We start from the raw sequence: 24,775 nt of genomic DNA on the forward strand, positions 1-24,775 counted from the left end.
CAGTGGCTCCGCTCGGCCGACCTGACTGAATTTTATGGTATTATACGTCTGTTTATGTGGGGAAACGCAACCGTCCATTTTGTAAAAATATGAAATAAAAACTCACTTTCAATTTGTTTGTTTTGATTTTTATCAACAGAACAAAGTTTATTTTTCATCATTTATAAAAGTGGCGTCACAAACCTCAACATGGTCTGTGCATTTCATTCAATGTGTACTACAAAACTCTCCCCCAAGAAATGTGATTTTTGTACTTCCGTTAGTTCCAGCTCTTGAAAAACTGCTTGAACATGACAGTTTCCTTCCCCTGGGGCAGGATCTCCACCTGAAGCACAACAACAGCCATGTTGTTTGTGATGAATTGAGCATTTTGTTTTCTGTTAGTTTTTTTGTTTCTTCCCATCACGTCAAAACGTTTTTTTTTTTTTTTAAACAAGTTTTTCCTTCTTTCTCCCCCAGCGTATGTGATCGCGTAAACCACCTCATTGTGAAAGTGAAAGTTAAAAAAGAAGAAGAAGAAGGAAGAAGGAAATAAGGATGTGGCACGAAATGTACACACTAACACAAGAAGAGCTTGAGCGCAACAATGGCGGATGTGCTGCACCTGTGTTTTCATCTTGGGGTAGTTCATCTGCTGGATGAAGTTGTCCGCCATCTGCAGGGCGGCCTGCTTCTCCTTGGCGTTGGCCCCGGCACCTGCGAGACATTTTTTATTTTTTTTCATTCGGGCGTAGCCATCGGACCTCGTTTCATGTTTTTGGACCTTGCCTCTAGCCTAGTGTTTTTTGTGCCTCTGCCTTCTTGGACTGCTTAAACTGTGTATGACCTTAGTTGGGAATAAAACCACTCTGAACATTATGCCTTTGCCTGGGAGTCCCGCATTTGGGTCCGCCCGTGCCGCTGGCCCATGACACACGGTGCATTAAATGTACAGTCTTAACCCCGGAATGTATGTATGGAAATCATTTTTCTCACATTACTTTGATTTTCCAATACCCGTGAACATTTTTGGTGTAGCGATGATTTTTCAGTTTTTAAACCTCCGAGTGTGGTCGTGACCAGCAAACATTTGGCCAATTGTGCTTGACTTCCAAGTGGTCACCTTTCCACACGAAAATCTTGCCGTTGGCGCCGTTATCCAGAATGAAGCAGTCGTCGCGAAGTAGCAGCTCCTTGGCAAACGGGCTCTTACCCTCAACTTTGCTCAGCAACATGGAGCCGGTCGCATCGGATACCTGCGTAGAGAGAGTGAGCGCTGGTTGGTTGGTCTTTGAAAACCGGACCCCAACATGAGAGCGCTCTTGCGGGTGACCTTGTAAAGGGAGGCCGCGTTGGAGGCGTCTGCCTTGCTGTCCTCCTCCGCCGTGCTTTCGGGCAGCTCGGGCTTCGGACCCAAAATCTGTTCATAAAACATGCAGTTCGTTGGATGGACTCTCCTCTCGTTTGCACAGCAACGATATCGCATGCTGCAGTTGCATTGTGAAAAGCCGATGGCCACCGCGTGTCCTGTCCTGTCCCGTTTGCTAAACGGCCAGGGGCGCACAAGATTAGAAGGTTCGTTTTGGCTGGATTTACCTGAAGCATTTCGGCGGGCTCCTCTCCCTCGCAGGAGTCCACGATGCGAGCTTTACCATGTCTGTCGGCGTCTCGGATCAGCGAGGCGATCTCCCGCACTTTCTGCTTCTCAAAGACGTTGGCCTGTGACCCGATCCAAGGCACGATTACCTGTAGGCGTATTTTTGTTTGTACTTTTCCGAAAGGATCTGAATCTGTACTTTGACCTTCACCGCAGTCTTCCTGATACAAACGTTTTCCTCTTCCGTTCATCACCTTTCCGAGGTCCAAGATAAAGCAATCGCCCTTGTTGAAGCTCTTCCAGGACAGTTCTACCTCCTTAGCGCGGATGTTGCGTTTCCCTTTAATCTGGTACAAGCGCTGCACCGCCGATCCGGCGCTCTGAGGCCTTCGGAAACCTGACTCTACACCTCCGTCCTGTGATGGGAAATCCCTTTTTAAAAATGCCGTTGTGGTTGTATGGGTAATCCGAGAATCGGAGGACACTGAAATTTCCAATAATACCTGCACTGAATTCAAGAACGCGCAATTGTTGGTTGTTTCACTCAAACCAACAAAACAGAAACATGATATCAAAGTTTTTGTTTTTCATTCATAGTTAAGTTTGTTTTTACACAGCTAGCAAGGGAAAACGTTACAACTGATTTAGAACCTTGTTACTTGGGACCCTGCGACTGTAATTGGAGTAAGACTAGAATGTGTACTTTTATCCTTCAATATTATTGCAATGTGTTTTTCAGGTGCCTGGGTGTCAAGTAAATTAGGTGTTTATCCAAGTTGTCCTCCAATTCTGGAACTATTCGTGTAAGTGATTGTTGTGGCGGCGAAAGCCAGACCTTATAGCTGACACCTCTGGGGAAGAGCGTCATGAACTCTTGGGACTCGTAACCCTGGACCTGCCTGTGCTGAACGGGGTCTCCGCTCAGGAAGGTGTCGAGCTGGATGGCCAGCATGGCACACGCCACCTGCTCGTCGTGCGACGACTTTTCACCTGAATTTTATTTTCCAGGGCGAACCGACTCAAAATCAAAACCCACTTCTGTATCGGAATCCAGGAGTGTCGAGTCCCACCTATCCACATGTGCAGGTCGGCTCCGAGCTGGCCGCGGTTCTCCAGCACCAGGTACGAGTCGCCGTTGTAGAACACGCCCACCTCGGATAGAGGCAGCGGGACCGCCTTCATCTTCTCCACCCTCCACACGTGCAGGCCCGGCACTCGGACCTCTGGACCGAACTGACCTGCTACAGGCTGGAAGGGCAGCATGCTGCACAAAGAAACGAGGAGGTGGGTGACAACTAAAACATCCATCCATCCGTTTACTTTATTGTCCTCATGACGGCCCGAGTCACGATCCAAACTAAGAACTACTGCATGAGGTAGATTTCCAAACCACAATCATGGCCAGCTGTTCTAATCGTACAACAACGATTTCCCAAGGGTCAGGCTGTGACGAATATGTTAAAGATAATCTTCTCGGGTGGTGTAAGGAGAAGTGAAAGCATGCAATCTTTCAAAAGTTTCCACACTGTCACACTCAAGTCATGACTTCCCACCCGGAGCCTACGACCACGTTGGACGGTGTTGAAATTTTTTCACATTCAACAAACTGGTAGCTGTGTTCCAAACACAAAGTTTCTTCCCTGACGTGTCAGATGTATGTGATGTTGAATGACTATCGTATCCGCGCTTGTAACTGACCCAAAGCCAAAGTAGGAAGGAGCAATGGGTTTATTATCTTGGTTTTATGGCCACAGCTGTCAACATATGTGAACTTCAATCATATCACATGAATTTATTGGAAATGATTTTGTGGACCCCCGGAACCCAATTTGAGAACCACCGCATCAGTGTGTGGTGACTTGTGAGAGATCAAATGATCCGGTTTCACTTCATTGGTCCCGAGGTTATTTACTGACTACTGACTAGTGTATTGTTTGTTCAGGCAGAACAATAAAGTTGCTGCTCCACTTCCACCGCGTATCATCATAATTTCAATATGTATATACCCTTTGTGGTAGTTTGTTTTGGAGGTTGTGACTCAGAACGTTAAATATGCTTTGGCTCAATCATTCTTTTGCAACATAAACTTACACCTACACTTACTGCATATGTGGCACAACAGATAATGACGATACTCTTGCCGGGTGATCTGGCGGCCTCTTATCGCGTTGTCGCGCAACGTTAAATAAGTATTAACACAACAAGGGTGGAAGCATTTACCACCAGGGCGAGAATGGAAGTCAGCAATTTGTGTTTTGTTCCTACGGAGGCGCCAGTCCGCTTCCGTTAGACACAAACAAGACAATTACAGTAGCTTCCTTATAAAAACTGCACGATTCACGACGATGGGCAATACAACATTTGAACACAAAGCACTCCCTAAAAAAAGATTAAAAAGATATGCATTGGACGCCTTCCAGAAGATCAAGATGGACTCAACTGGATGATGTGGCCTGGTTCAGTGCTGTCGGGCTCCATCCTAAACGGGATGTAAAGAGTCCGATCCAGGGGTCCACGGGCAAGGAGTTTGTGCTTGCCTGTCCCGGTTTGGCTTCTACTGTGAGTGGGAGGTAACTGAAGCCGGTGTGATGAAAGCCTACCTGGGGTGGAAGCGAGGGAGGATGGAGCTGCGGTAGCGTAGCGGAGTCGGGTTCCTAGATACGACCCGGACCAAATGCAGGATGAGGACAACTTCCCTGTTTCTACGTTGACCCTCACTAGTTTAGTTCGTTAGTGTTCGCCAAGAAAGTATTTCAGTGTTTCATTTTTTTTCCCATTTTGTCATGTTAGAGTTTTTATTTGAAACAGGATAAATGAATGGTTTTCACAAATGAACAGACAATGTTCCATCGAAACAACACAAAGGTGCGAATGTGATCGTGTATGCTTTCTGGAGGGATGAAGAATTGATCAAAATGCAGTTTTTTCTCGATTTCATGATTGCTACTGTTATCGATCCAATCCCTTATGGATTCTCCAAACGATTGTTATTGGGTGAAGGCATGAAATAGTACATTTTATTTGTTCTCCCTGTCCCTATGCGTCACTAGCATCGATAGATGAAGAACGGTACATCATTGGGAGTCACAAATTACACCTATGACTACAACAGCTGTTCCTCTGCCCGGACATTCAGGTAGTCTGAAGCTGGAGACCAGAAACAACAAAAAAGCCATTCGACGTTGATGATGGGTGGTATAAAATGACGTTTTTCACCAATGACAATCTTCTTCTTTTCCTTTCGGCTTGTCCCGTTAGGGGTCGCCACAGCGTGTCATCTTTTGCCATCTTAGCCTATCTCCTGCATCTTCCTCTCGAACCCCAACTGCCCTCATGTCTTCCCTCACCACATCCATAAACCTTCTCTTTGGTCTTCCTCTCGCTCTCTCTTCCTTGACAGCTCCATCCTCAGCATCCTTCTACCAATATACTCACTCTCTCGCCTCTGAACATGTCCAAACCATCGAAGTCTGCTCTCTCGAATCTCGTCTCCAAAACATCCAGCTTTGGCTGTCCCTCGAATGAGCTCATTTCTAATCCTATCCAACCTGGTCACTCCGAGCGAGAACCTCAACATCTTCATTTCTGCCACCTCCAGTTCAGCTTCCTGTTGTTTCTTCAGTGCCACCGTCTCTAATCCGTACATCATGGCCGGCCTCACCACTGTTTTGTAAACTTTGCCCTTCATCCTAGCAGAGACTCTTCTGTCACATAACACACCAGACACCTTTCGCCAGCTGTTCCAACCTGCTTGGACCCGTTTCTTCACTTCCTGACCACACTCTCCATTGCTCTGTATTGTTGACCCCAAGTATTTGAAGTCGTCCACCCTCGCTATCTCTTCTCCCTGTAGCCTCACTCTTCCCCCTCTACTTTTCTCATTCACGCACATATATTCTGTTTTACTTCTGCTAATCTTCATTCCTCTCCTTTCCAGTGCATGTCTCCATCTTTCCAATTGTTCCTCTGCATGCTCCCTGCTTTCACTGCATATGACAATATCATCTGCGAACATCATGGTCCAAGGGGATTCCAGTCTAACCTCATCTGTCAGCCTATCCATTACCACTGCAAACAGGAAGGGGCTTAGAGCTGATCCCTGATGCAGTCCCACCTCCACCTTAAATTCCTCTGTCACACCTAAGGCACACCTCACCATTGTTCTGCTGCCATCATACATGTCCTGTACTATTTTAACATACTTCTCTGCCACACCAGACTTACGCATGCAGTACCACAGTTCCTCTCTTGGTACTCTGTCATAGGCTTTCTCTAGATCCACAAAGACACAATGTAGCTCCTTCTGACCTTCTCTGTACTTTTCCACGAGCATCCTCAAGGCAAATAATGCATCTGTGGTACTCTTTCTAGGCATGAAACCATACTGTTGCTCGCAGATACTTACTTCTGTCCTGAGTCTAGCCTCCACTACTCTTTCCCATAACTTCATTGTGTGGCTCATCAACTTTATTCCTCTATAGTTCCCACAGCTCTGAACATCCCCTTTGTTCTTAAAAATGGGAACTAGAACACTTTTCCTCCATTCTTCAGGCATCTTTTCGCCCGCTAGTATTCTGTTGAATAAGTTGGTCAAAAACTCCACAGCCATCTCTCCAAATTGCTTCCATACCTCTACCGGTATGTCATCAGGACCAACTGCCTTTCCATTTTTCATCCTTTGTAGTGCCTTTCTGACTTCCCCCTTAGTAATCATTTCCACTTCCTGGTCCTTCACTCTTGCCTCTTCAACTCTTCCTTCTCTCTCATTTTCTTCATTCATCAACTTCTCAAAGTATTCTTTCCATCTATTTAGTACACTACCGGCACCAGTCAACACATTTCCATCTCTATCCTTAATCACCCTTACCTGCTGCACATCCTTCCCATCTCTATCCCTCTGTCTGGCCAACCTGTAGAGATCCTTTTCTCCTTCTTTCGTGTCCAACCTGGTGTACATGTCTTCATATGCCTCTTGTTTAGCCTTTGCCACCTCTACCTTTGCCCTACGTCGCATCTCGATGTACTCCTTTCGCCTCTCCTCAGTCCTCTCAGTATCCCACTTCTTCTTCGCTAATCTCTTTCCTTGTATGACTCCCTGTATTTTGGGGTTCCACCACCAAGTCTCCTTCTCCCCTTTCCTACCAGATGACACACCAAGTACTCTCCTGCCTGTCTCTCTGATCACCTTGGCTGTCGTCGTCCAGTCTTCCGGGAGCTTCGGTTGTCCATCGAGAGCCTGTCTCACCTCTTTCCGGAAGGCCGCACAACATTCTTCCTTTCTCAGCTTCCACCACATGGTTCTCTGCTCTACCTTTGTCTTCTTAATCTTCCTACCCACCACCAGAATCATCCTACATACTACCATCCTATGCTGTTGAGCTACACTCTCCCCTACCACTACTTTACAGTCAGTAACCTCCTTCAGATTACATCGTCTGCACAAAATATAATCTACCTGCGTGGTTCTACCTCCGCTCTTGTAGGTCACTATATGCTCCTCCCTCTTCTGGAAATAAGTGTTCACTACAGCCATCTCCATCCTTTTTGCAAAGTCCACCACCATCTGCCCTTCAAAGTTCCTTTCCTGGATGCCGTACTTACCCATCACTTCTTCATCGCCCCTGTTTCCTTTACCAATATGTCCATTACAATCTGCACCAATCACAACTCTCTCGCTGTCTGGGATGCTCAGAACTACTTCATCTAGTTCCTTCCAGAATTTCTCTTTCAACTCTAGGTCACATCCTACCTGTGGTGCATAGCCGCTAACCACATTGTACATAACACCCTCAATTTCAAATTTTAGTCTCATCACTCGATCTGATACTCTTTTCACCTCCAAGACATTCTTAGCCAGCTCTTCCTTTAAAATAACCCCTACTTCATTTCTCTTCCCATCTACTCCGTGGTAGAATAATTTAAACCCTGCTCCCAAACTTCTAGCCTTACTACCTTTCCACCTGCTCTCTTGGATGCACAGAATATCAACCTTTCTCCTAATCATCATGTCAACCAACTCCTGAGCTTTTCCTGTCATAGTCCCAACATTCAAAGTCCCTACACTCAGTTGTAGGCTCTGTGCATTCCTCTTTTTCTTCTGACGCTGGATCCGGTTTCCTCCTCTTCTTTGTCTTCGACCCACAGTAGCTGAATTTCCACCGACGCCCTGCAGGTTAGCAGTGCCGGGGGCGGGCGTTGTTAACCCGGGCCACGACCGATCCGGTATGGGATTCTTTAGATGAACGCTCATATTTGTTTGGCACAGTTTTTACGCCGGATGCCCTTCCTGACGCAACCCTCTGCATTTATCCGGGCTTGGGACCGGCCTACAGATTGCACTGGTTTGTGCCCCCCATAGGGCTGCATTTTTTCACCAATGACAATCACAATCACACCCTAAAATAAAAATAATAGGTCAGACTATCGCCATTGTCTTCCGGACTGACTCACGATGAGGGAACAAGGAAATGGAGCTCAAGGAAGGAAAGTTTCCAACAAGGAGTAGTTTGACGAATACGGTTGAAGACTTACCTCGGAGACGAGGGTAGCTTTCAAGATCAGAAAGACAAGGAAACGAGAAAAGATTAGTGACGTCCTAAACGCACAAATTCCATCTGTCTCACCCACACCGTGGCACTCATAGACCACATATTTCCTGCCTGTCTCAGCCCAGCCTCCCCCCGCCTCGAACACAAAAGCAACAAATGTGATTCAATCGAGACTTTTTTTTGGGGGGGGGGGGGCGGGGGGGGGGGTCCAGATGCTAAACCACTGTCCACTTTGTTTGATGCAATCGCAAGACTCTGAATCTCAAAAAGTGGCCGTTTAGTAAAAGGCGATGCCCCCCCGTCTTATTATTCTTCAAAGCACAATGCGGTATTTGAGCTCGCAACTGATAAGGAACTCCTTTGGAACTGGAACTCCTTCATAAGGAGTCCACGACAATGTCAGAGCTGCAGAAACAGTTGATCATGCCAGACAGTGCGGAATACCGGTACAGATTGAGATCAGCGTACGACTGACTAATTCCTGAAACGTCTTCAGACATGTTTAAGGAATGAGTCATGTTTTCACTCAAGAGAGCATAATTCTTTTTTTTTTTATTTCAATGTGCAGTGGATACTTATACTGTGTATAAAGAAGTATACACACCCCATGTACAAACGCCAACTTTTTATGATACAAAGGAAAGCGAAATCAAGATAAATCATTTCCAAAGAAAATTCCATGATGAATCTGACCTGTCACGTGTACAGGTCGACTGAAAAGGAGAAGTATTTTACCAGGGAGCACCTGAAGGACAATCATCATCACGTGGAGAAAATATGGCACAAGAGAAAAACTATCCGAAAGAGGACGTCACTTTAAAATATATGGATCGATAAGATTATCGACATTTTGCAAAAAAAAAAAAAAAAAAAAAACACTTGGAATCTCCTACACAACTGTGGGAAATGAATATACTTTGCAATCTGAATTTTTTTTTCTCTGGGTGTTTTAGCAGAAAGTCTCATTTTGTTATGTCATAAAATCCTGGAATTTGAATAGGGGTACCTGTCTGTTTTCATATCCTTCCAGCTACAGAATTTTATTTTTATATTTTTCATTTATACTTTACATGCATCCATCCAACCAGTTTCTATACCCTTAACCTGGTCATAATTATGGGAAAAGCACGATTGCGTACTATTCTCCATATAATACAAATCACGATGAAATAAGAATAGTATTGTTTTCGTGACAGATGCGCTGCAAAGATCATAGTTTTATTTATACAATTTTAATGTAACTACATGAAAACATGTTCTTTCTTCAAAAGGATGATGAAAATAACAATCATAATAATTAGTATTAGTTATAGTATTTTTAGTTGAGTTTTTCTATGACGCAATGCATCCTGGGATTGCTAGTTTACGAGCATACGTGACAGACATATATCATAATTTTTGTGTTTTAATTTAATGTGATAGAGACAGATGTGTTTTTTTTTTTATCAAAATTCGAACTCTAGAATAATATGCACGTGTTTTAGTATTTTAATAATAGGACTACTTTGTGAACACCGCGGCAACGCATTGCATCATGGGATTGCTACATTGCTAGTCGATGTGACATTTTCTACGTTCATTTACTTATGACGTATTAGTGTTGAAATGTTTCTCAAGTAATACTTACACGCACAATATTGTATTTTGCTGGCTGAAGAAGAGGAAGAAGTAAAGGAAAACGGAAAAAAGGAACTTCAACCGTGGTAATATATCTATTTTTTTTTTCTTTATACGCAAGGAAACAGCGTCCTCTTGTGTGACATGCCGGTGCAGTTGTACTTTCTTGGGAGCTAACCAGCTAATGCTAACACTTTCAATAAAAAATATATATATATATAATTACGGGGGAAAAAAAAACCGTCAGACCACCTGTTGGTTTTGTGTTTTGTTCATTTTAATGTCTGGTATAGTTACATTTGTTCGGATAAATTGAATGACTTTTTTTGTGTTAGCCATTTTCTTTTTTGTTACCAAAATCAGTGGCAACACAAATGAGTTAAGCTTAAGCATGTCAGATAGCTCAAAATATTTTGTAATTTGTATTCTTGAGGTAAATATACAGTACCTTTATGGTACGAGGCATTAAAATGAAAAATATATTGAACTTGCATGGTCCCCCCGTGACATGGGAATTATTTAGGGTTTAAAAACTTTTCTGTTTGTCAGAGCAAATTAAACTTGTTCATAATTGTGAGTAGTTAGAAATGGCTAAATGTAGCCAGTAGCAAATACAGGTACATAACTATGGCCAACATATTGGAAATATGGTACATGCTTGTTATACAGACTTTAAAAAGTCCACCTCCTAGTTAGTACAGTTAAGACAAAAAAGCTACACAGTTGTTGTAAAACTTTTATTTTATTTCCCAAGTCAAAAACAGAACAGACAACACAATGATAATGTGAAATTATCTCTTTACAGCGGTAAATTTACTTCTTTCCTCTGCATGGAACCCTGTCTCACCCTCTGATTTACACAAGCTGGGAATCCTGACGTTCCTGAAAATACTGTAGACTGGACAGCATTCTGACCAGGCAAGTGAAGTGGACAACAGTTTTAACAAGTGCAAAAAAAAAAAATAATAATTCCAACACCCTGCTTCATTATAAAAGGCTCGGAGGTGCCATCCTCTCCATTTTTTTTTTTTTTTTGGAGGAGCTAAGTAACAACAATCACGATGACATTTCCTTTTTTTTTTTTTTTTGTCCAGGACTCCCAGTCAGAACAGATCGGCTCTACAATGAATACTCCAGAAACTGGTAAGAACAAAAAAAAACATTGGATGCAAAAAAGGAGACCAACCTTGTTAAATGAAAGTGACAGTATCTGGAAAAGCAGTCACACGTAAGCCACTTATCTTGTGGCTGGTTAATCAAAATGAACATGACAAGTGGACCTATGTAGAACCCTGACCACGTAGGGTTCACAACGCTGGAGATACGGTGGGTGGGAAGGTACATGTCCACCCTCTCCACTCGTGTCTTCTTCCATAATTACGTGTATTTTTGCAACAACTTTGCAAAGTCATCAAAAAGCAAACAAGTGGGAAAAAAAGGAAAAAAAAAAACAAAACATATTCACACCGAATAGTAGTTTAACTTTCTTGCTTAAATAAATGGAATAGGCAAAATGATTTGAACAGAAACAGGGCAAACATTAGCAAGACCCAGGAGGGACTGGAAATAGTTCAACCTAACAGTTGGATTAATGTGAACAACCCCACGTGGAAATGATGCCCAAAGCGCCACCCATTTTCTTCACATCAAAATCAAGGACAGAAAATAATTCCCCAGAATTAAAGGAATAACATTGTCAGTTTTCTTTTGTCTTTGATGCAAAAGCCTCCAAGGTGCCAGAGGATGGTTGGGTGCTGGTGGGTGTTTAAAACATCATTCAGTTTTTGGGGTGTGGAGGAAGCAGGGAGGGTGCGTGACGGCGTCACTCTCTTATCATGCTGTTTGACGATCTTTTCCCCGATCCGCGGCGTGTGCGAACTGAACGCACGGCCTCAAGCAGCAACACCTCAGTGCCGAATACGCCGTAAATGGAGGGGGGGATAAAATAAAAAAAGGGGCGGGGGGACCATTCCTCCATTTATCGCCAGAACAAATTACAATTCACATTTTTTTTTTAAAAAGAAAAAAAATTTGGCCTTTCCCGAACACCTTAACGTCCAGCATTTCAAAGGCTCAAAGCAGTGAATTATAAAGATAAAAGGAAAAAAAACAAAAAAACAGCGCTTCCTTTCCACTTCGCCTTTTGGATTCTGCCTGGTTGGGGGGGGGGGGGGGTGAGAAAAGGCGGATTTTCTTTTCCCCCTTCAGGCAAAGCAGTTTGTCTTTCAAATAATGGTTTTCACTATTTGGGAAGGGAATGCAGGGCAAACTGGTCGGATGGTCAGTAATGTGAGGGGGCCCACGAGGCGCGGTCCCCCCTAAAGCCCTCCTCCGCCCCTCAGTTGTTCTCCTCGTCGCTGTCATCCGGGCTGATGGCCGGACTGTAGGTTGGAGAGGTGGGGCTGTACCCGGGGGAGGTGGGGCTGTACGTGGAGCCTTTCGGGCTAGTCGGCGAGTACGTGGGCGACGTCGGCGAGTACTTGGGCGACGTCGGCGAATATGTCGGGGATGTGGGGGAGTATTTGGGGCTGGTGGGCGTGTAGGTCGGAGAGGTGGGGGAGTAGGTGGGCGAGGTGGGACTGTATTTGGGCGTTGTTGGGGAATAAGTTGGAGATGTCGGGGAGTACTTGGGGGAGGTGGGGGAGTACTTTGGTGATGTTGGGGAGTACTTGGGCGAAGTGGGGGTGTACTCTGGCGAGCTGGGGCTGTATGAGGGGGAGGTCGGGGTGTATTTGGGTGAGGTGGGTGAGTAGGAAGGGGAGCTGGGGCTGTACGAGGGGGAACTCGGTGTGTAGGTGGGCGACTGCGGGGTATAGCGCGGACTGGAGGGAGAGTATGACGGTGAAGTCGGTGAGTACGAGGGGGAGGTGGGAGAGTAGTTGGGGCTGGTCGGTGTGTAGTTGGGGGAGGTCGGGGAGTAGGAGGGGGATGTAGGAGAGTACGAGGGCGATGTCGGGGAGTAGCTGGGCGAGGTGGGTGTGTAGTTTGGCGACGTGGGACTGTAGCTGGGGCTCGTCGGCGAGTAGGAGGGGGAGGTGGGAGAGTAAGACGGCGAGGTAGGGGAGTATGACGGGGATGTGGGCGAGTAGGAGGGGGAGGTGGGCGAGTAAGAAGGAGAAGTCGGGGAGTAGCTTGGCGACGTCGGGCTGTAGCTGGGCGAAGTTGGACTGTAGCTGGGCGACGTCGGCGAGTAGGAGGGAGAGGTTGGAGAGTAAGACGGGGAGGTAGGGGAATAGGAGGGGGATGTCGGGGAATAGGAGGGCGACGTGGGAGAGTAAGAAGGAGATGTGGGGGAATAACTGGGCGAGGTGGGAGAGTAGGAAGGAGATGTCGGGCTGTAATTGGGGCTGGTGGGGGAGTATGAGGGAGATGTCGGAGAATAGGAGGGTGACGTTGGCGAGTAGCCTGGGCTCTGAGGGGTGTAGCCGCCAGGGGAGCGGGGCTCGTAGGCGGGTGACGTGGGCGAGTAGTTGGGTGACATGGCGCCGCCTGGAAAGCAAACACGTCTATTTCATACGTCTTCCTTCACTCACTTCAACGTTAACTTTAGAGCGCTACCAACCTGGAGACGGGATATAGGGGCTGGCCGGTCCGGGAGATCCGGGGGAACCAGGAGTGGGCGACCAAGCCGGGGAATAACCTGGAGAGAAGCCGCTCGCGTCTGATGCTGCACTCGGGGAAAAGCCTGCTGCCCCAGGGGTCATGCCGCTTCCTGGAAGTGAAACGGGAGGTCACAAAACGTATAATAATCCCTTAAAAACTGCAGTACTAAATGCCACCCCCTAAACAGACGTATGATTTCAAAACAGTTTATAATTTCAAACTCAATTTATATTATCATCTGGAGTAGAGGATTTGATTTTGAGAGAACTTATGTGTGAATGTAGCTACGACTCTCTCGTGACTGCGTCTGCCTTTTTGGCTCTCGCTCAGTTGAGATGTAGTAACATAGTTCCTTAGCACCGAGATGCCACAAGATGGCACCAAAGCCCTGTCGAATAAAAAAGTAGTATGGCTTCAGAAAGAGCCAAAAAAGCAGCAACTAGGTGAAGTGTTTCAAGTAGTAATGGAGGATAGCTTAAAAATTAAATGCATGAATAAATAAAAATGAAAAACTTAAGAAAATACATCAGTGAATCCTGCGTATCCACTCACCTATACTGGGAGACCAAGCGCCATGTGCCGGTGTTGCTCCAGTGTTCCAAGGGGTCATAGCGGGGGAACGGCCACTCATGGGACTCGGCACAGAACCAAAGAACATTCCGGTGGCTAAAAACAGAACAGACCCATCAGGAATATCGTAAAACTAAATCTAAATAAATGAACCTAAACATTTTTATCTCCACTTACGCCCGGCGACACTGATGCCAGGTATGTTTGTGGGGATCTCCATGCCGAACTTGCACTTCTCGGCATCCAAAAGCAGGTCAAAGCAGCCTGTCCCGGCGGGCGCGAGCTGGCCGAGCATGATGTTCTCAGACACGCCCTTCATCGGATCGCTCTCTCCATGAGATGAAGCCTCCATCAACACGTCCACCTGGATGCAGGAGAGGACACTTGAATGTACCGCTTTTTATTCTTTGAGCGAGCTGGGTTTGTTTCAAGTAACCCTCTCACCGTCTCCTCAAAGGAACACTTCATGAGTGGGCCCGTGTCCTGCCGGTTAATGCCGTGGCGCGTGATGGCCATCAGGTGACCGCGGCACGTCATGGTGTCACAGAGCAGGGCCAAGTGACGGTAGTTGACGTAGGAGCCGTCAAAGGAGATGACGTGGTACAGCTCCCTCTCCAGGGCCTTTCGTACAGCCTCAATTCCAAGCACCTGCAATACAAGTGGTTCTCAAATTGGGAGTCTGCGCGTCATAACTTGGGGGGGGGTCAGCAAAGTTTGGAGGAATTATGTGGTAAACATGTTGTCAATGTCCTAAATAAATAATTATTCCTGTGGCATTTTGGGGTGCATAATATTTAGGTTTACTTGACGTTAGAATTACAAGGGGGTCTTTGGAGTCCCCTTGTCTGCGCTGTACTGCAGAAAAAAAAAAAAAAATTCTTACCGTGAAGATTTCCACAATGTCGTTGGAGGTGGTCCTGACGGGATCGACGTCCTTTTCGCTCAGGACTCTCATGAGGCTGACTCCGTCAGTCTCGAGGATCCACTCCTGCAGCGCCTTGAACTCACCGTCCTCGGTGATGATGATCTTCTTTTTGTTGTCCGTCTGGGGCAAGTGCATGTACACCTTGCTGATCTGCTCGATCCCTTGTAGCGTCATGTCCGTGAGCATGTTAGACTCGATGCACCTCAGGAAGACGTCGTCGTCCATTTTGTCCACGACCTCCTCGTCCTGGCCAGGAAAGTCATATGAGGTCAATATTGTGGCTTTAGAACGCTAGTGTCACCGCATACCTCTTGGAACTTGCTCTCGTCGCTCTTCATGATTCGGATTCGCAAAACGAGCTTCTCGGCGTTGTCGTCGTTGAAGATGCAATTCAGGTCGTCTCCAAAACCTTCAGCAACGTGCACCCGGGTATTAAAAGGCCGCTCTTGTCGAAGCAACTCCCGAATGAATGCGCAAATGCACCTGCATTGATCTTCTCTGCGATTTGCTCCATGGTCAACTTGCGATCGGTCATGTGCTTGCGGTCGAGCTCGATGCGCAGCAGCCAGGGGGAAATGCGCGTCACGTCGAAATCGGGCATCTCGTAGTAGACGTTCACCCACTCCTGGTCCTCGGCCACCACAGTGTTCTGAGGATTTGGGTCGTAGTAGATGGCAGTGTTGGCCGTCACCTAAAACAAAATGTGTTATTTTTGGGGTCAGACTTGCAGAAATCATGGGTAGTAGTGAGTGGCCGGAAATCACTTGAGAAAGCGATATGCTCTGTTAACCTTTCTCAGTGTGGTGTGCTCCAGGCGACAGAGGATGTCTTTGGCTCGTTCTGCATCCCGGGCAGCTTGGCCCAGCAGGAACACGGTCAGTGACGGCGTTTTGGGCTTCTTGGAGATGTTGATCAACTCCTTCAGACGAGGCACGCCGAGTGTAACGTTCTTGGCTGACACGCCGGCGTAGTGGAAGGTGTTCAGTGTCATCTGGGTGGCTGGTTCCCCGAGAGACTGAGCAGCCAGTGCCCCGACCATTTCACCTGGATGAGCCTGGGAGAACAGCGTGGACATCACAGGATGAATACCTTGACCCATAAGAGAGACCAGCAAAATGCTGAACTCACAATTGAATGGTTGAACTTGGTCTCGATCTCTCCCAGCAGCCAGTCGAAAGCCTCGGTGGTGAGACGGAACTCCTCCGTCATGCGCTTGGAGCAGAGTGTGGAGCGCAGATGGATGTTGAAAAGAAGTGTGGCATTCTCCTGGGCCTGCCTGCTGAGCCGGTCTTCGCCGTTCACAATCACCAGCTTCTTACTCAGTTCCTGAACACCTGCCGAGCCGAACAGGCAAGAGATGTGATCAAGTCATGAATATGTAAGTGAGTCTAAAGTCTTAAGCTTCAAGTCTCAAGAGAGTCCCAAGTAATTTTGTCTTATCTGCTCATGTTTAGTAAAACGCTAAAAAAAAAAAAAAAACATTTCCAACGCACCTTCGACCACCCTAATTGGATTGAGGTCCGTTGGAGTCCGAGTGTTGATGCGGAAGATCTTTTGAGCGTTCCAAATCATCCTTGCCAAGTTGCAAGGCAGCACCACCTGTAGAGGAGGAGGAGAATTGCAGCGTGTGAGTCAATCAAAGGAGGAAAGCACAGACTAAGATAAGACATGGCGGCACACCTTGCTGTCGCCGGTCGGGAAAATGGTTCGGAGGTTCTCCCTGTCCTCCTTCATCTTCTCAAACTCCCTCTCCAGGGTGCCTTGGACATGAGCGTTGGTCATAACGTCTTTCACCACGTCCTCTTGCAGTGTCCGCCGCAGCGCTCGCTCATTGGTACAGTCGAACTTGAACCTGGACGGACGGAACGACATTTCATTGACAGTTTCCCTCCTGCGACAAACCCCGCGGAGGATGCGCCGGTACAAGCCATACTTCTTTTCAAAGGCTTTGTTCGATGGTTTGAGCGTCGCCATATTTTGGAACTCGACATTCTCTCCCGCCAGGCCGTCCTCGCCGTAACGCAGCTGCACCACCTGGTTGATGGAGTTGCGCACCGTGCCGTCATACTTGACCATCACAGACTCCATGGACTTGATCAGACGCCGTTGGATGTAACCTGAATGAGTTGCAAAGTTATTTTAAGCTTCTGTACGTATTCTGGGGGATGGGAAACGAGCTGTGGCGTGATTAACGAAAAACTGGAGGTAGGTGCAGATTACCGTACCACCCACCCAACGCACGCTTCAGACCAGCTTACCAGTCTCGGCCGTTTTGACGGCTGTGTCAATCAGACCCTCTCTGCCTCCCATAGCGTGGAAGAAGAACTCTGTTGGTGTCAAACCAGCCAGGTAGGAGTTCTCCACAAAGCCTCTGCTCTCAGGGCCATAATCGTCCTTTATGAAGTGAGGGAGTGTGCGATGTTTGAAGCCAAACGGGATTCGTTTACCCTCCACGTTCTGCTGCCCCACCACAGCAATAACCTAACAGGGCAGGTTACATTAAGTTTCCATGATGAGATTTCAAGACTTGCTCCTCTCAAGGAATGGCCCGATCTCACCTGTGAGATGTTAATCTTTGAGCCCTTAGATCCGGCCACCACCATGGACTTGAAGTTATTGTACTCAGAAAGAGACTTTTGAGCAGAGGAGCCAGTTTTGTCACGGGCATCGTTGAGGATACGATTGACCTGGTTCTCAAAGGTCTGCCTCAGCGTGTTGCCAGGGGTCGGCTCGAGCTCGTTGTTGTGGGCCTTCTCAATGACCTGTCAAGCGGCGGGCAAAGAGTAAACATTTGTTCAACGTGGTCCGTACTAATGGCAACAAAATGCTTCGCACGTACTTCTATCACATCCTGTTTGGCTTTCTTGATCGTGTTCTGGATGTCAAGGTAAGTCTTGGCATCAGCAATGGAGTCACCAATTCCAATGGAATGACCTGAGGACAATGATGACAACTTTATTTGACGACCACGTTTTGGAGGTTGCAACTGTGCAGTCGTCAGCCTTGCCTTCAATGAGCAGCCAATTGTTGACCACAGTCTGGATGTTGGAATAGAAGAGTCTGGTGATGTCGTGTCCCATCTCTAGGTAGGAAATGTGGACGAGGGAACCGGCTGACGTTCCCAGAGACTTCTTACACAGGATGCCCATGATCAACTCGCCATTTTCCACTATAACCTAAAAGGCAAATACTCAAATCATAAGGCCGCTTGTACTCAAACTCTTACTTTGACTTGCAAATGACGACTCCAATACCTTTGTGTCACCGGGTGAGATGTGCTTGTAAGGACCGCTGTCTTCGTCGTCCGGGTGAGTGCTGTGCGTGCGGATGACGTTGATGTGTCCGGGAATGATCAGGCTGAAGATCTGCTTGCCGGTCCAAAGCGGACGGGGCTTGAGGATGGCTGGCTGGGGCACCTTCCCGTCCCAGGTGGACAGGAACATGAGGAGGTTCATGACTTCGCCCTGCAGTGGGGAGGAGCGTGATTATCGCAATACGTTCAAAACCCAATGAAACAAGAGACTGGCGCTCCATCGCCGCACCCGCTCTAAGAAGACGTCCCTCTTGGTGAACTTGCGCACGGCCGTGAGAGTGTCCTGCACGATTCCCATGACTGGCCTGTTGGATTGGGGCGTGACAATCATGCGCGGCACCATGGCTAGCTCTTGAATTTCCGCTCTTGTCTCCAGGGACTGCGGCAAATGGAGGTTCATCTCGTCCCCATCAAAATCGGCGTTGTACGGGGTGGTGACGCTGAAGAGAGAGAGAGGGAAGGGGCAAGGTAAGGCAACTTTCATTACAGTCATTGTAGCACCAATTGTCGATGTCGTTTATTCCCGAGGGAAATGTTGTAAGATGAGTTTGAAAGTATAATCTTTTGTGATTGTAGTTTATCGTGTATTCACGGTTTAAAAGTATTTTATATAGTTGCGGCAGGTCCTGGATCCCAAACTCCTGCAAATAGCGAAGATGCAACGTAACGGGCGAAAAGACAAATTTGCAGATATCGCCGATACCTCAGGTTGAGTCGAAATGTGGACCAAGGCAGAATTCGAACTCTGTGCCCCATCATGGACATTTTATGCAGCGTGGGCTGTCTATTAAAGATGATGATGTCGCCGTCACACATGTGTCTTTCCACCTACGAGAACAACTGTCAGTCCCTGTGATAATTCGTTCAAATCAATGTTTTCCGGGTATTCTGGATTTCACCTTGTAGCCAATCTGCAAATGAATGTCACTTGGTTTGGGGTGAAATCGCAGGTCAATTCTGTCTCCATTGTCACGAATGATGTATTTGGCTCCGGGGTATTGGCTGTTGCCTCGTCGCACGAGCTCTTGCAGTCTAACAAAGAGGGCAAAAATGAAGCAAAGTTATTTCCCCCACAATTGGCCACCTGGTTCAAGTCTCTTACCGATCGTTGTTAAAGGGTGTTACAATTTCCGGGAAAGTCATATTGGCCGCAATGGATCGCGGGACGCCCACTTGGTCGATTTGGAGATTCGGATCAGGGGTGATGACCGTTCGCGCCGAGAAGTCGACACGTTTGCCCATCAGATTGCCTCGGACTCTGCCCTCTTTGCCCTTTAGACGCTGTTTGATAGATTTGAGAGGGCGGCCCGACTTTTGCATTGCCTGAGAGAGGCGGGTGGGTTGGATAAAAATGTGATAACTGTGAGAAATGTGCATGCTCCAACCATGCCTGAGGGATGGCGTAAAAATGAAGGCCCAAACATACTCTGGGCAGCCCCGGCAGTTCATTGTCCACCATGGTGGCGACGTGGAACTGAAGCAACTTGACGTCCTCTGCGATGACGTGAGCTGCGGCGCCACTTTGCTCGTTTCTCCTCAGCTGGTTGTTGATTTTGACAATGTCGGCTAACTTGTGGGTCAGGTCGTCCTGTGGAACAGATGAGGTTGATGGTGGTATATCGTGAGTGTCAGAGTTCATTTTGGTGTGATTTTAACTTTGCTAATCGTGCGCAATATATTTGAATGGAGAATTAATATATCATTAAGAACAGTCGGTGTGGTAACAGTACATAATTCAACAGCACTGAACTTAGAATAACTTGAACAATTGGGGCCATTTAGTTTTAAGGCAATGCTCTAAGATGAACTTTGGTGTGGTATTAAAGTGTTTTGGGGAGAGGCCCCGTAGCTCAGTGGTCAGAGCACTGGTTTGGTAAACCAGGGGTTGTGGGTTCGTATCCCACTGGGGCCTTCACTCCCTGAGAAGGGTTGCGTCGGGAAGGGCATCCGGTGTAAAAATTGTGCCAAACATATATGTGCGTTCATCTGAGATGACACGCTGTGGCGACCCCGAAAGGGACAAGCCGAAAGAAACTTTTATTAAAGTGTTTTGGGGAGTATATTTTGGTGTATGTAAACAATTCCACATTTTTTGCAGGGGTTCACTGTATATTTTACCTGGTTGCGAGCGGAGCCCTGCATGACAACGGCAGGCCTGACGGCCAGAGGCGGCACAGGCAGCACAGTGACAATCATCCATTCCGGTCGCGCAAATTTGGGATCCATGCCCAAGATGATGTCCTCCTCGTCCGAGATGCGTTTGAAGATCTCGTGCACACGCTCAGGGCTCAGCAGAATCTTCTTTTCCTGGGAGTCTTCATTCACATGCTTCCACTCTGCGTACAGCTCCAGGCCAGAGCGTCTGATGCGCGGCTGGTAGCGCCCGCAGCCTCCGTGTCCCTGCGGAGGTCGCCAAGGTAAAACACGTCAGTACGAAGCAGAACTGCAACTAATTTGTGCAATCATCAGATGCGTTTACTCAAAATGTGACCTCTAAACTTGTGCCAAATACCTTCTCCTTTGTGATGTCCTCCTCTGTCTCCTGCTGCTCCATCCCAAATTTGTTGTCCATCTCCTCGCCCCCCTCACAGATGTTTTTACCTTTGCACAGCTCATACACGTGCGTCAAGCGCTTTCTGGGTTGCCCTTTCGATTTGGCAAGGATGTCTTTGATCTTTGGATTGTTCTGCAGATAGAAATATAGATGTTTTGGTTTTTTTTTTTTTTTGAAAGGACAAAAACATTCCACTCAAGCGGAACTTAAAATATGCGAGTATACTCACTGCGTCCACGAGTAGCTTGGAACAAAAGAAGCAGACGCAACGCATAACCTTCATGATCTTGGAAATAAAGCCCACGTGGAAAACAGGCTTTGCCAGTTCAATGTGTCCAAAGTGTCCGGGGCATTCAGTCATGTTTCCTGGAAAAATAATTTAAAAAAAAAAAAAAAAAGTAAAGTAAACTCAATGTCAGACAGCAATTGACCCACATACAAAATAGGTTATGACGCCGTTACGATACCTGCACACGTCTGACATCTTCCACTTCGTTCTATGACCCCTTGTCTCGGGTCCATGAGACCACCGAGTTTTGGACGACCGCCTTCTGTAGTTTCGGGGTATTTGATACCCCCTTCTGTCACCGACATTCGTTTCTAAAAGAGACGTGTGCAATCAGTGTCACGGCTTCATATATCATCGTTAAAGGCTTAGAAGACATTTGGAAACACCGCGATAAACTCCATCCATCACTTGTGCAACCTCAGTGACATGTAGTGTTGATTGTATTCATGTAATTTACCGAGTAAACAGTCGATTTGAGGGTAAGAAAAAAACGCATGACTTTTTTTTTTTTTCAAATGTACAGTATTTTTTTTTTTGGATTTAGGATTAAAGGTGTTATTCCATTCATTAAAATGCAATCACCCCCCCCCCCCAAAAGAGGCAGTAAAGATCGCGTACTATGTACTATATTGTGGCCCAATTAATAATAATAATAATAATAATTGTATAAGATCACATAACTCGTTTGACTGAAAGTGGTGTGCTTCAAGTTTGTCAACTTCTTCGAACATGCTCGTTAGCTGTAGCTCGAGCCCAAGCCTGGAAACAGCGAGCTAGGCTAGGCTAACGGCTAGCATTGTTCACTGCAAACTAGATCCGTGTCTTGGCCACAAATGTCAAGCAACAACATTTAGTCGCGAAATCGGGGAAGGCGTGTGTATGATTTGCAAATGAATAAATGCAATCTCCCCAATTCCCCCCCAGGCAGAAGACCTACAAGCTCATCAGGGCTGATGATGCCGAACTGAACTCTCTTGATCGTGCGCAAGGGGCATGCGCTGTCGCCGGAGGGCGGTCCGTGCATCCTGTCTATTCAAAAGACGCGTTCGTCGTCGACACGTCGCTTTGTGAGCAGGAACAAGCCTGTAAGTATTCACCGCCGTCCCGAGCAGGCCACCCAACGGTGACCGGAGAGTCTCCGGAGGCGGTATCCCGGGGACCTTTGTTGTCAGTCGCCTGTTAAAATGGAGTTAATCGTGCTTTTAGTCGAGCTAAGAGACGACTAACTACCCCCCTTCCCTTTTCCGATCTACACCGCGATGCGCTCTGAGCGCTTCTGAGCGGCGGAACGCCCGACGAGCGGTTATATAGACTGAGTGGCTGCTACGGGGTCGCTGAGTCAGGAAGGCAGGGTCTGACTCTCCGGTAGGTGGGAGCCCGCTCGCCGTAGTCGGACGTTCATTGGGCGAGCTGTCGAGTCTCATGAATAAATTATTTTGCCTGACGTCGACCCAATGAACGTGTGCGCTGAAAAGCCCAGCCAATTGCAAACAAAGGCGGGCGTTGGTTTGCTCAAAAATCAATTCCTATTGGCCTACTCGCAAACGATTACGCGGGTTTACGTGTGGTAGGCGTTGGAACGTGCGAATGGTAAATGCGCCTCTTCCGATTGGCGCGCTATCTTGTTAATATCGAGTAGGAGGAAATAGTTGTCCAATTACGGTCAAGATTTTGTCCCTCTTATCATAATTTTAACAAAACCCGCCCCGTTTCCGATGTTTACCGACGATAGCCGAGAGGGATTTCTTCCCCCCCCAAAGCAAAAAAAAAAAACAAGTCTGTTCCCGGTTTGTCTCGCTGTGGGTGAGCCTGGGCTCTAAGAAAGGAGCCCAAGATTTGGGGCCCACTCAACTCTGCGATGAAACAGACACTTATTGTCGAATCACAGTGTGTTGTTACAGCAAAACACCGTGTATTGGACTATTTATTTTAGGTTTTTTTTTCTCTTCCCCCCCCCCCCCCCCATCGTCGTCGACGGTCCGGATTTTCATCATCGACACTTTGGGATTCGTGGGAAGCTGGTTGAAAGCCTCGGACTCGCCTGATTTCCAAGGCCCGTCGGCACATTGGGAAGCCGGCATGCCGAGTAGGAAAATCCGGGGAAGCCTTCGGTCTTTGCTAATTGTTCTCAACTCGTTGTCTTTTGACTGCTAACGTTGAAATGTCATTTATTTTTTTTATTTTCTTTACGCCGCCCTAAACTGTTAGCGGCATACTTTTTAACGGTTCTAAAACGATTGGTCGTAGGCCCACGTCTTTAAGCTGGTTCTCAATGATGATGTTTACTGTCGGCCAGCAAAATGTAATTTTTTTTTTTATTATTATTTCAAAGTTGTAATCACTTTGCTGGAATTCTGTTAACATGTCAGTATTGTGTAACACTTAAGTAACTGATATGTTTAAATACCTGTTAAGAATGCGAGTGTACAACTACGATTGCGCCTCAAATGTTGTTTTTGGCCACAAAGGCTTTTATTCGATGATCGCTTTCATTGCGGAAAAAAAAGTGTTTTGTCGTTAACGTTCTCCTTTGAGCTTTCCACTTCACGATTAGCGTCGCACCTCTTTCACTTAATAATTGTCCTTATTCATCTGGATTCGCATTTACGTTCTCGTGGCTGTATAAAGTCGTCATAAAACGATAAAAGGACGACGTTATTTTCATTTATTCATTTTTTTTTAACCAAGAGACTTGAGGGACTTCGACGAGACTTTTCCTTAGCTTAGCTGTGGGTACAACATGGCGGAGTTAGCCAACGGACGAAAGGGAAAATGGTGCCCGGGGATAATGTCGTCGTTTGGGTCCCGGTTAAAAAGCTGCGCACTTGAACGAGACTAACTCGGAACGACTTACTTCAACTATATACTAAGAATATGTCGAGCTGGGTGACCAATGACCACTCTCGTGGGCCTTTTATTTTAGACGATCTTAAACCTGAAGCCACTTTGCTAGCTAACTGTTGTTATTGCATATTTGCCATTTGTGGTAAGACGTGCTTGTTAACGCTGTACTGACGCTAATAAATATCGCGTGGACTCAACGCAGGTATGCATCGAAAACTTTGCATTTAATTGGATTACCGCCGAAGAGAACTCACTTGTACATTGTAGCACATTTCCCACCACATTTATTAAAATCAAAGAACAAAAAAAAGGGAAATATATCTGGAAGCCGTTTCAAAAAGGAAGTCTAAACGTCCAAAATTAACATTTCTTGGAAATGCGCTCTCCTCCAGCATTCCTCAAAGCTCTCAAGAACACTGATGGAAGTCACCACACAAATCCACAAAAGATTTGAGACCAACTCCTAATTCATCCCACTATCAAGCAAGGGATAGGATTTCAAAATAAGGTTTTAAGATGAAACGGGCGTTATTATAAATGTATGTTTTCTGGACTGGAAGAGAGTTTAAAGCCTCAGTTGAAGTTGCTAGCCAGGGTTTGGGGTGTCAATTTGGGGTTAGAGGTACAAGTGGAGTGCTGATTCCCTGGTGGAGACCGTAAATGTCAAATTCCCTCCCTTAAAAATTCAAAATAACGTTCACCCAATACGTGTCACATACTGTCAGCTTTTGAAGAAAAGTCGATTGTGAATGTTTTGGTTTACTTCCAGCAAAGATAAAATACGGCGAATGAAGTGTGGCAAACATTTGTCTAGAAATAGTCTTGTTGAACGACAACAGTTGTCAGTTTTTACTCATTTTCTGTTTGAATAAAGACACTTGAACCAGCATCACTTTGTTGTATTCTTCTGCATATTGGGGATTGTGCCACAATTTT

At 46.5% G+C, this 24,775-nt stretch overlaps 2 protein-coding genes and 2 long non-coding RNA genes across 5 annotated transcripts; 2 read left to right on the plus strand and 2 right to left on the minus strand.

Moving 5' to 3' along the window:
- Positions 1 to 118: 118 nt before the first annotated feature.
- On the minus strand, positions 119 to 9,773 carry capgb (capping protein (actin filament), gelsolin-like b). Of its 2 annotated transcripts, none has more exons than XM_061808852.1 (9): positions 9,752 to 9,773; positions 2,647 to 2,840; positions 2,412 to 2,566; positions 1,831 to 1,992; positions 1,576 to 1,725; positions 1,313 to 1,399; positions 1,103 to 1,235; positions 605 to 696; positions 119 to 325 (listed from the first exon to the last, which is right to left on the minus strand). In XM_061808852.1, exons 2-9 carry the CDS (start codon positions 2,837 to 2,839, stop codon positions 260 to 262), a joined length of 1,038 nt encoding a protein of 345 aa, XP_061664836.1. In that variant the 5' UTR covers position 2,840; positions 9,752 to 9,773; the 3' UTR covers positions 119 to 259. The 2 variants fall into 2 exon arrangements, with proteins under 2 accessions (XP_061664836.1, XP_061664835.1); XM_061808851.1 differs by lacking the exon at positions 9,752 to 9,773 and adding an exon at positions 8,108 to 8,258.
- LOC133494745 (uncharacterized) lies at positions 9,687 to 10,860 on the plus strand. Its single transcript, XR_009793387.1, has 2 exons — positions 9,687 to 9,827; positions 10,547 to 10,860. It is a non-coding gene; the product is annotated as an uncharacterized LOC133494745 (long non-coding RNA).
- On the minus strand, positions 10,471 to 22,070 carry polr2a (RNA polymerase II subunit A). The gene is made up of 28 exons (XM_061808824.1): positions 21,933 to 22,070; positions 21,174 to 21,306; positions 20,936 to 21,072; positions 20,665 to 20,838; positions 20,271 to 20,552; positions 19,579 to 19,740; positions 19,255 to 19,475; positions 19,052 to 19,184; positions 18,856 to 18,980; positions 18,382 to 18,592; positions 18,094 to 18,303; positions 17,847 to 18,015; positions 17,679 to 17,773; positions 17,398 to 17,601; positions 17,098 to 17,320; positions 16,773 to 16,956; positions 16,520 to 16,691; positions 16,333 to 16,438; positions 15,968 to 16,173; positions 15,630 to 15,893; positions 15,323 to 15,530; positions 15,148 to 15,248; positions 14,798 to 15,085; positions 14,359 to 14,562; positions 14,092 to 14,278; positions 13,897 to 14,010; positions 13,304 to 13,453; positions 10,471 to 13,230 (listed from the first exon to the last, which is right to left on the minus strand). Exons 1-28 carry the CDS (start codon positions 22,017 to 22,019, stop codon positions 12,080 to 12,082), a joined length of 5,901 nt encoding a protein of 1,966 aa, XP_061664808.1. The 5' UTR covers positions 22,020 to 22,070; the 3' UTR covers positions 10,471 to 12,079.
- LOC133494746 (uncharacterized) lies at positions 20,433 to 24,745 on the plus strand. The gene is made up of 3 exons (XR_009793388.1): positions 20,433 to 20,569; positions 21,920 to 22,080; positions 23,014 to 24,745. It is a non-coding gene; the product is annotated as an uncharacterized LOC133494746 (long non-coding RNA).
- The last annotated feature ends 30 nt before the right edge of the window (positions 24,746 to 24,775 follow it).

Source organism: Syngnathoides biaculeatus, chromosome 21 (genome assembly GCF_019802595.1).
Source record: "Syngnathoides biaculeatus isolate LvHL_M chromosome 21, ASM1980259v1, whole genome shotgun sequence".
NCBI classification, from domain to species: Eukaryota; Metazoa; Chordata; class Actinopteri; order Syngnathiformes; family Syngnathidae; genus Syngnathoides; species Syngnathoides biaculeatus.

Bases quoted from the DNA above. Each gene is read 5' to 3' on its own strand.
- polr2a (XM_061808824.1), bottom strand. From the start codon at position 22,019: ATGCACGGACCGCCCTCCGGCGACAGCGCATGCCCCTTGCGCACGATC. The intron at 19,185-19,254 runs GTAAGAGACTTG...CCTCTTTGTTAG, and splicing joins ACACCCTTTAACAACGATCG to ACTGCAAGAGCTCGTGCGAC. The intron at 16,957-17,097 runs GTAAGCTGGTCT...CAACTCATTCAG, and splicing joins CGTCAAAACGGCCGAGACTG to GTTACATCCAACGGCGTCTG.
- capgb (XM_061808852.1), bottom strand. From the start codon at position 2,839: ATGCTGCCCTTCCAGCCTGTAGCAGGTCAGTTCGGTCCAGAGGTCCGA. The intron at 1,400-1,575 runs GTAAATCCAGCC...TTTTATGAACAG, and splicing joins AGCCCGCCGAAATGCTTCAG to ATTTTGGGTCCGAAGCCCGA. The intron at 326-604 runs GTGCAGCACATC...GTTGTGCTTCAG, and splicing joins ACCCCAAGATGAAAACACAG to GTGGAGATCCTGCCCCAGGG.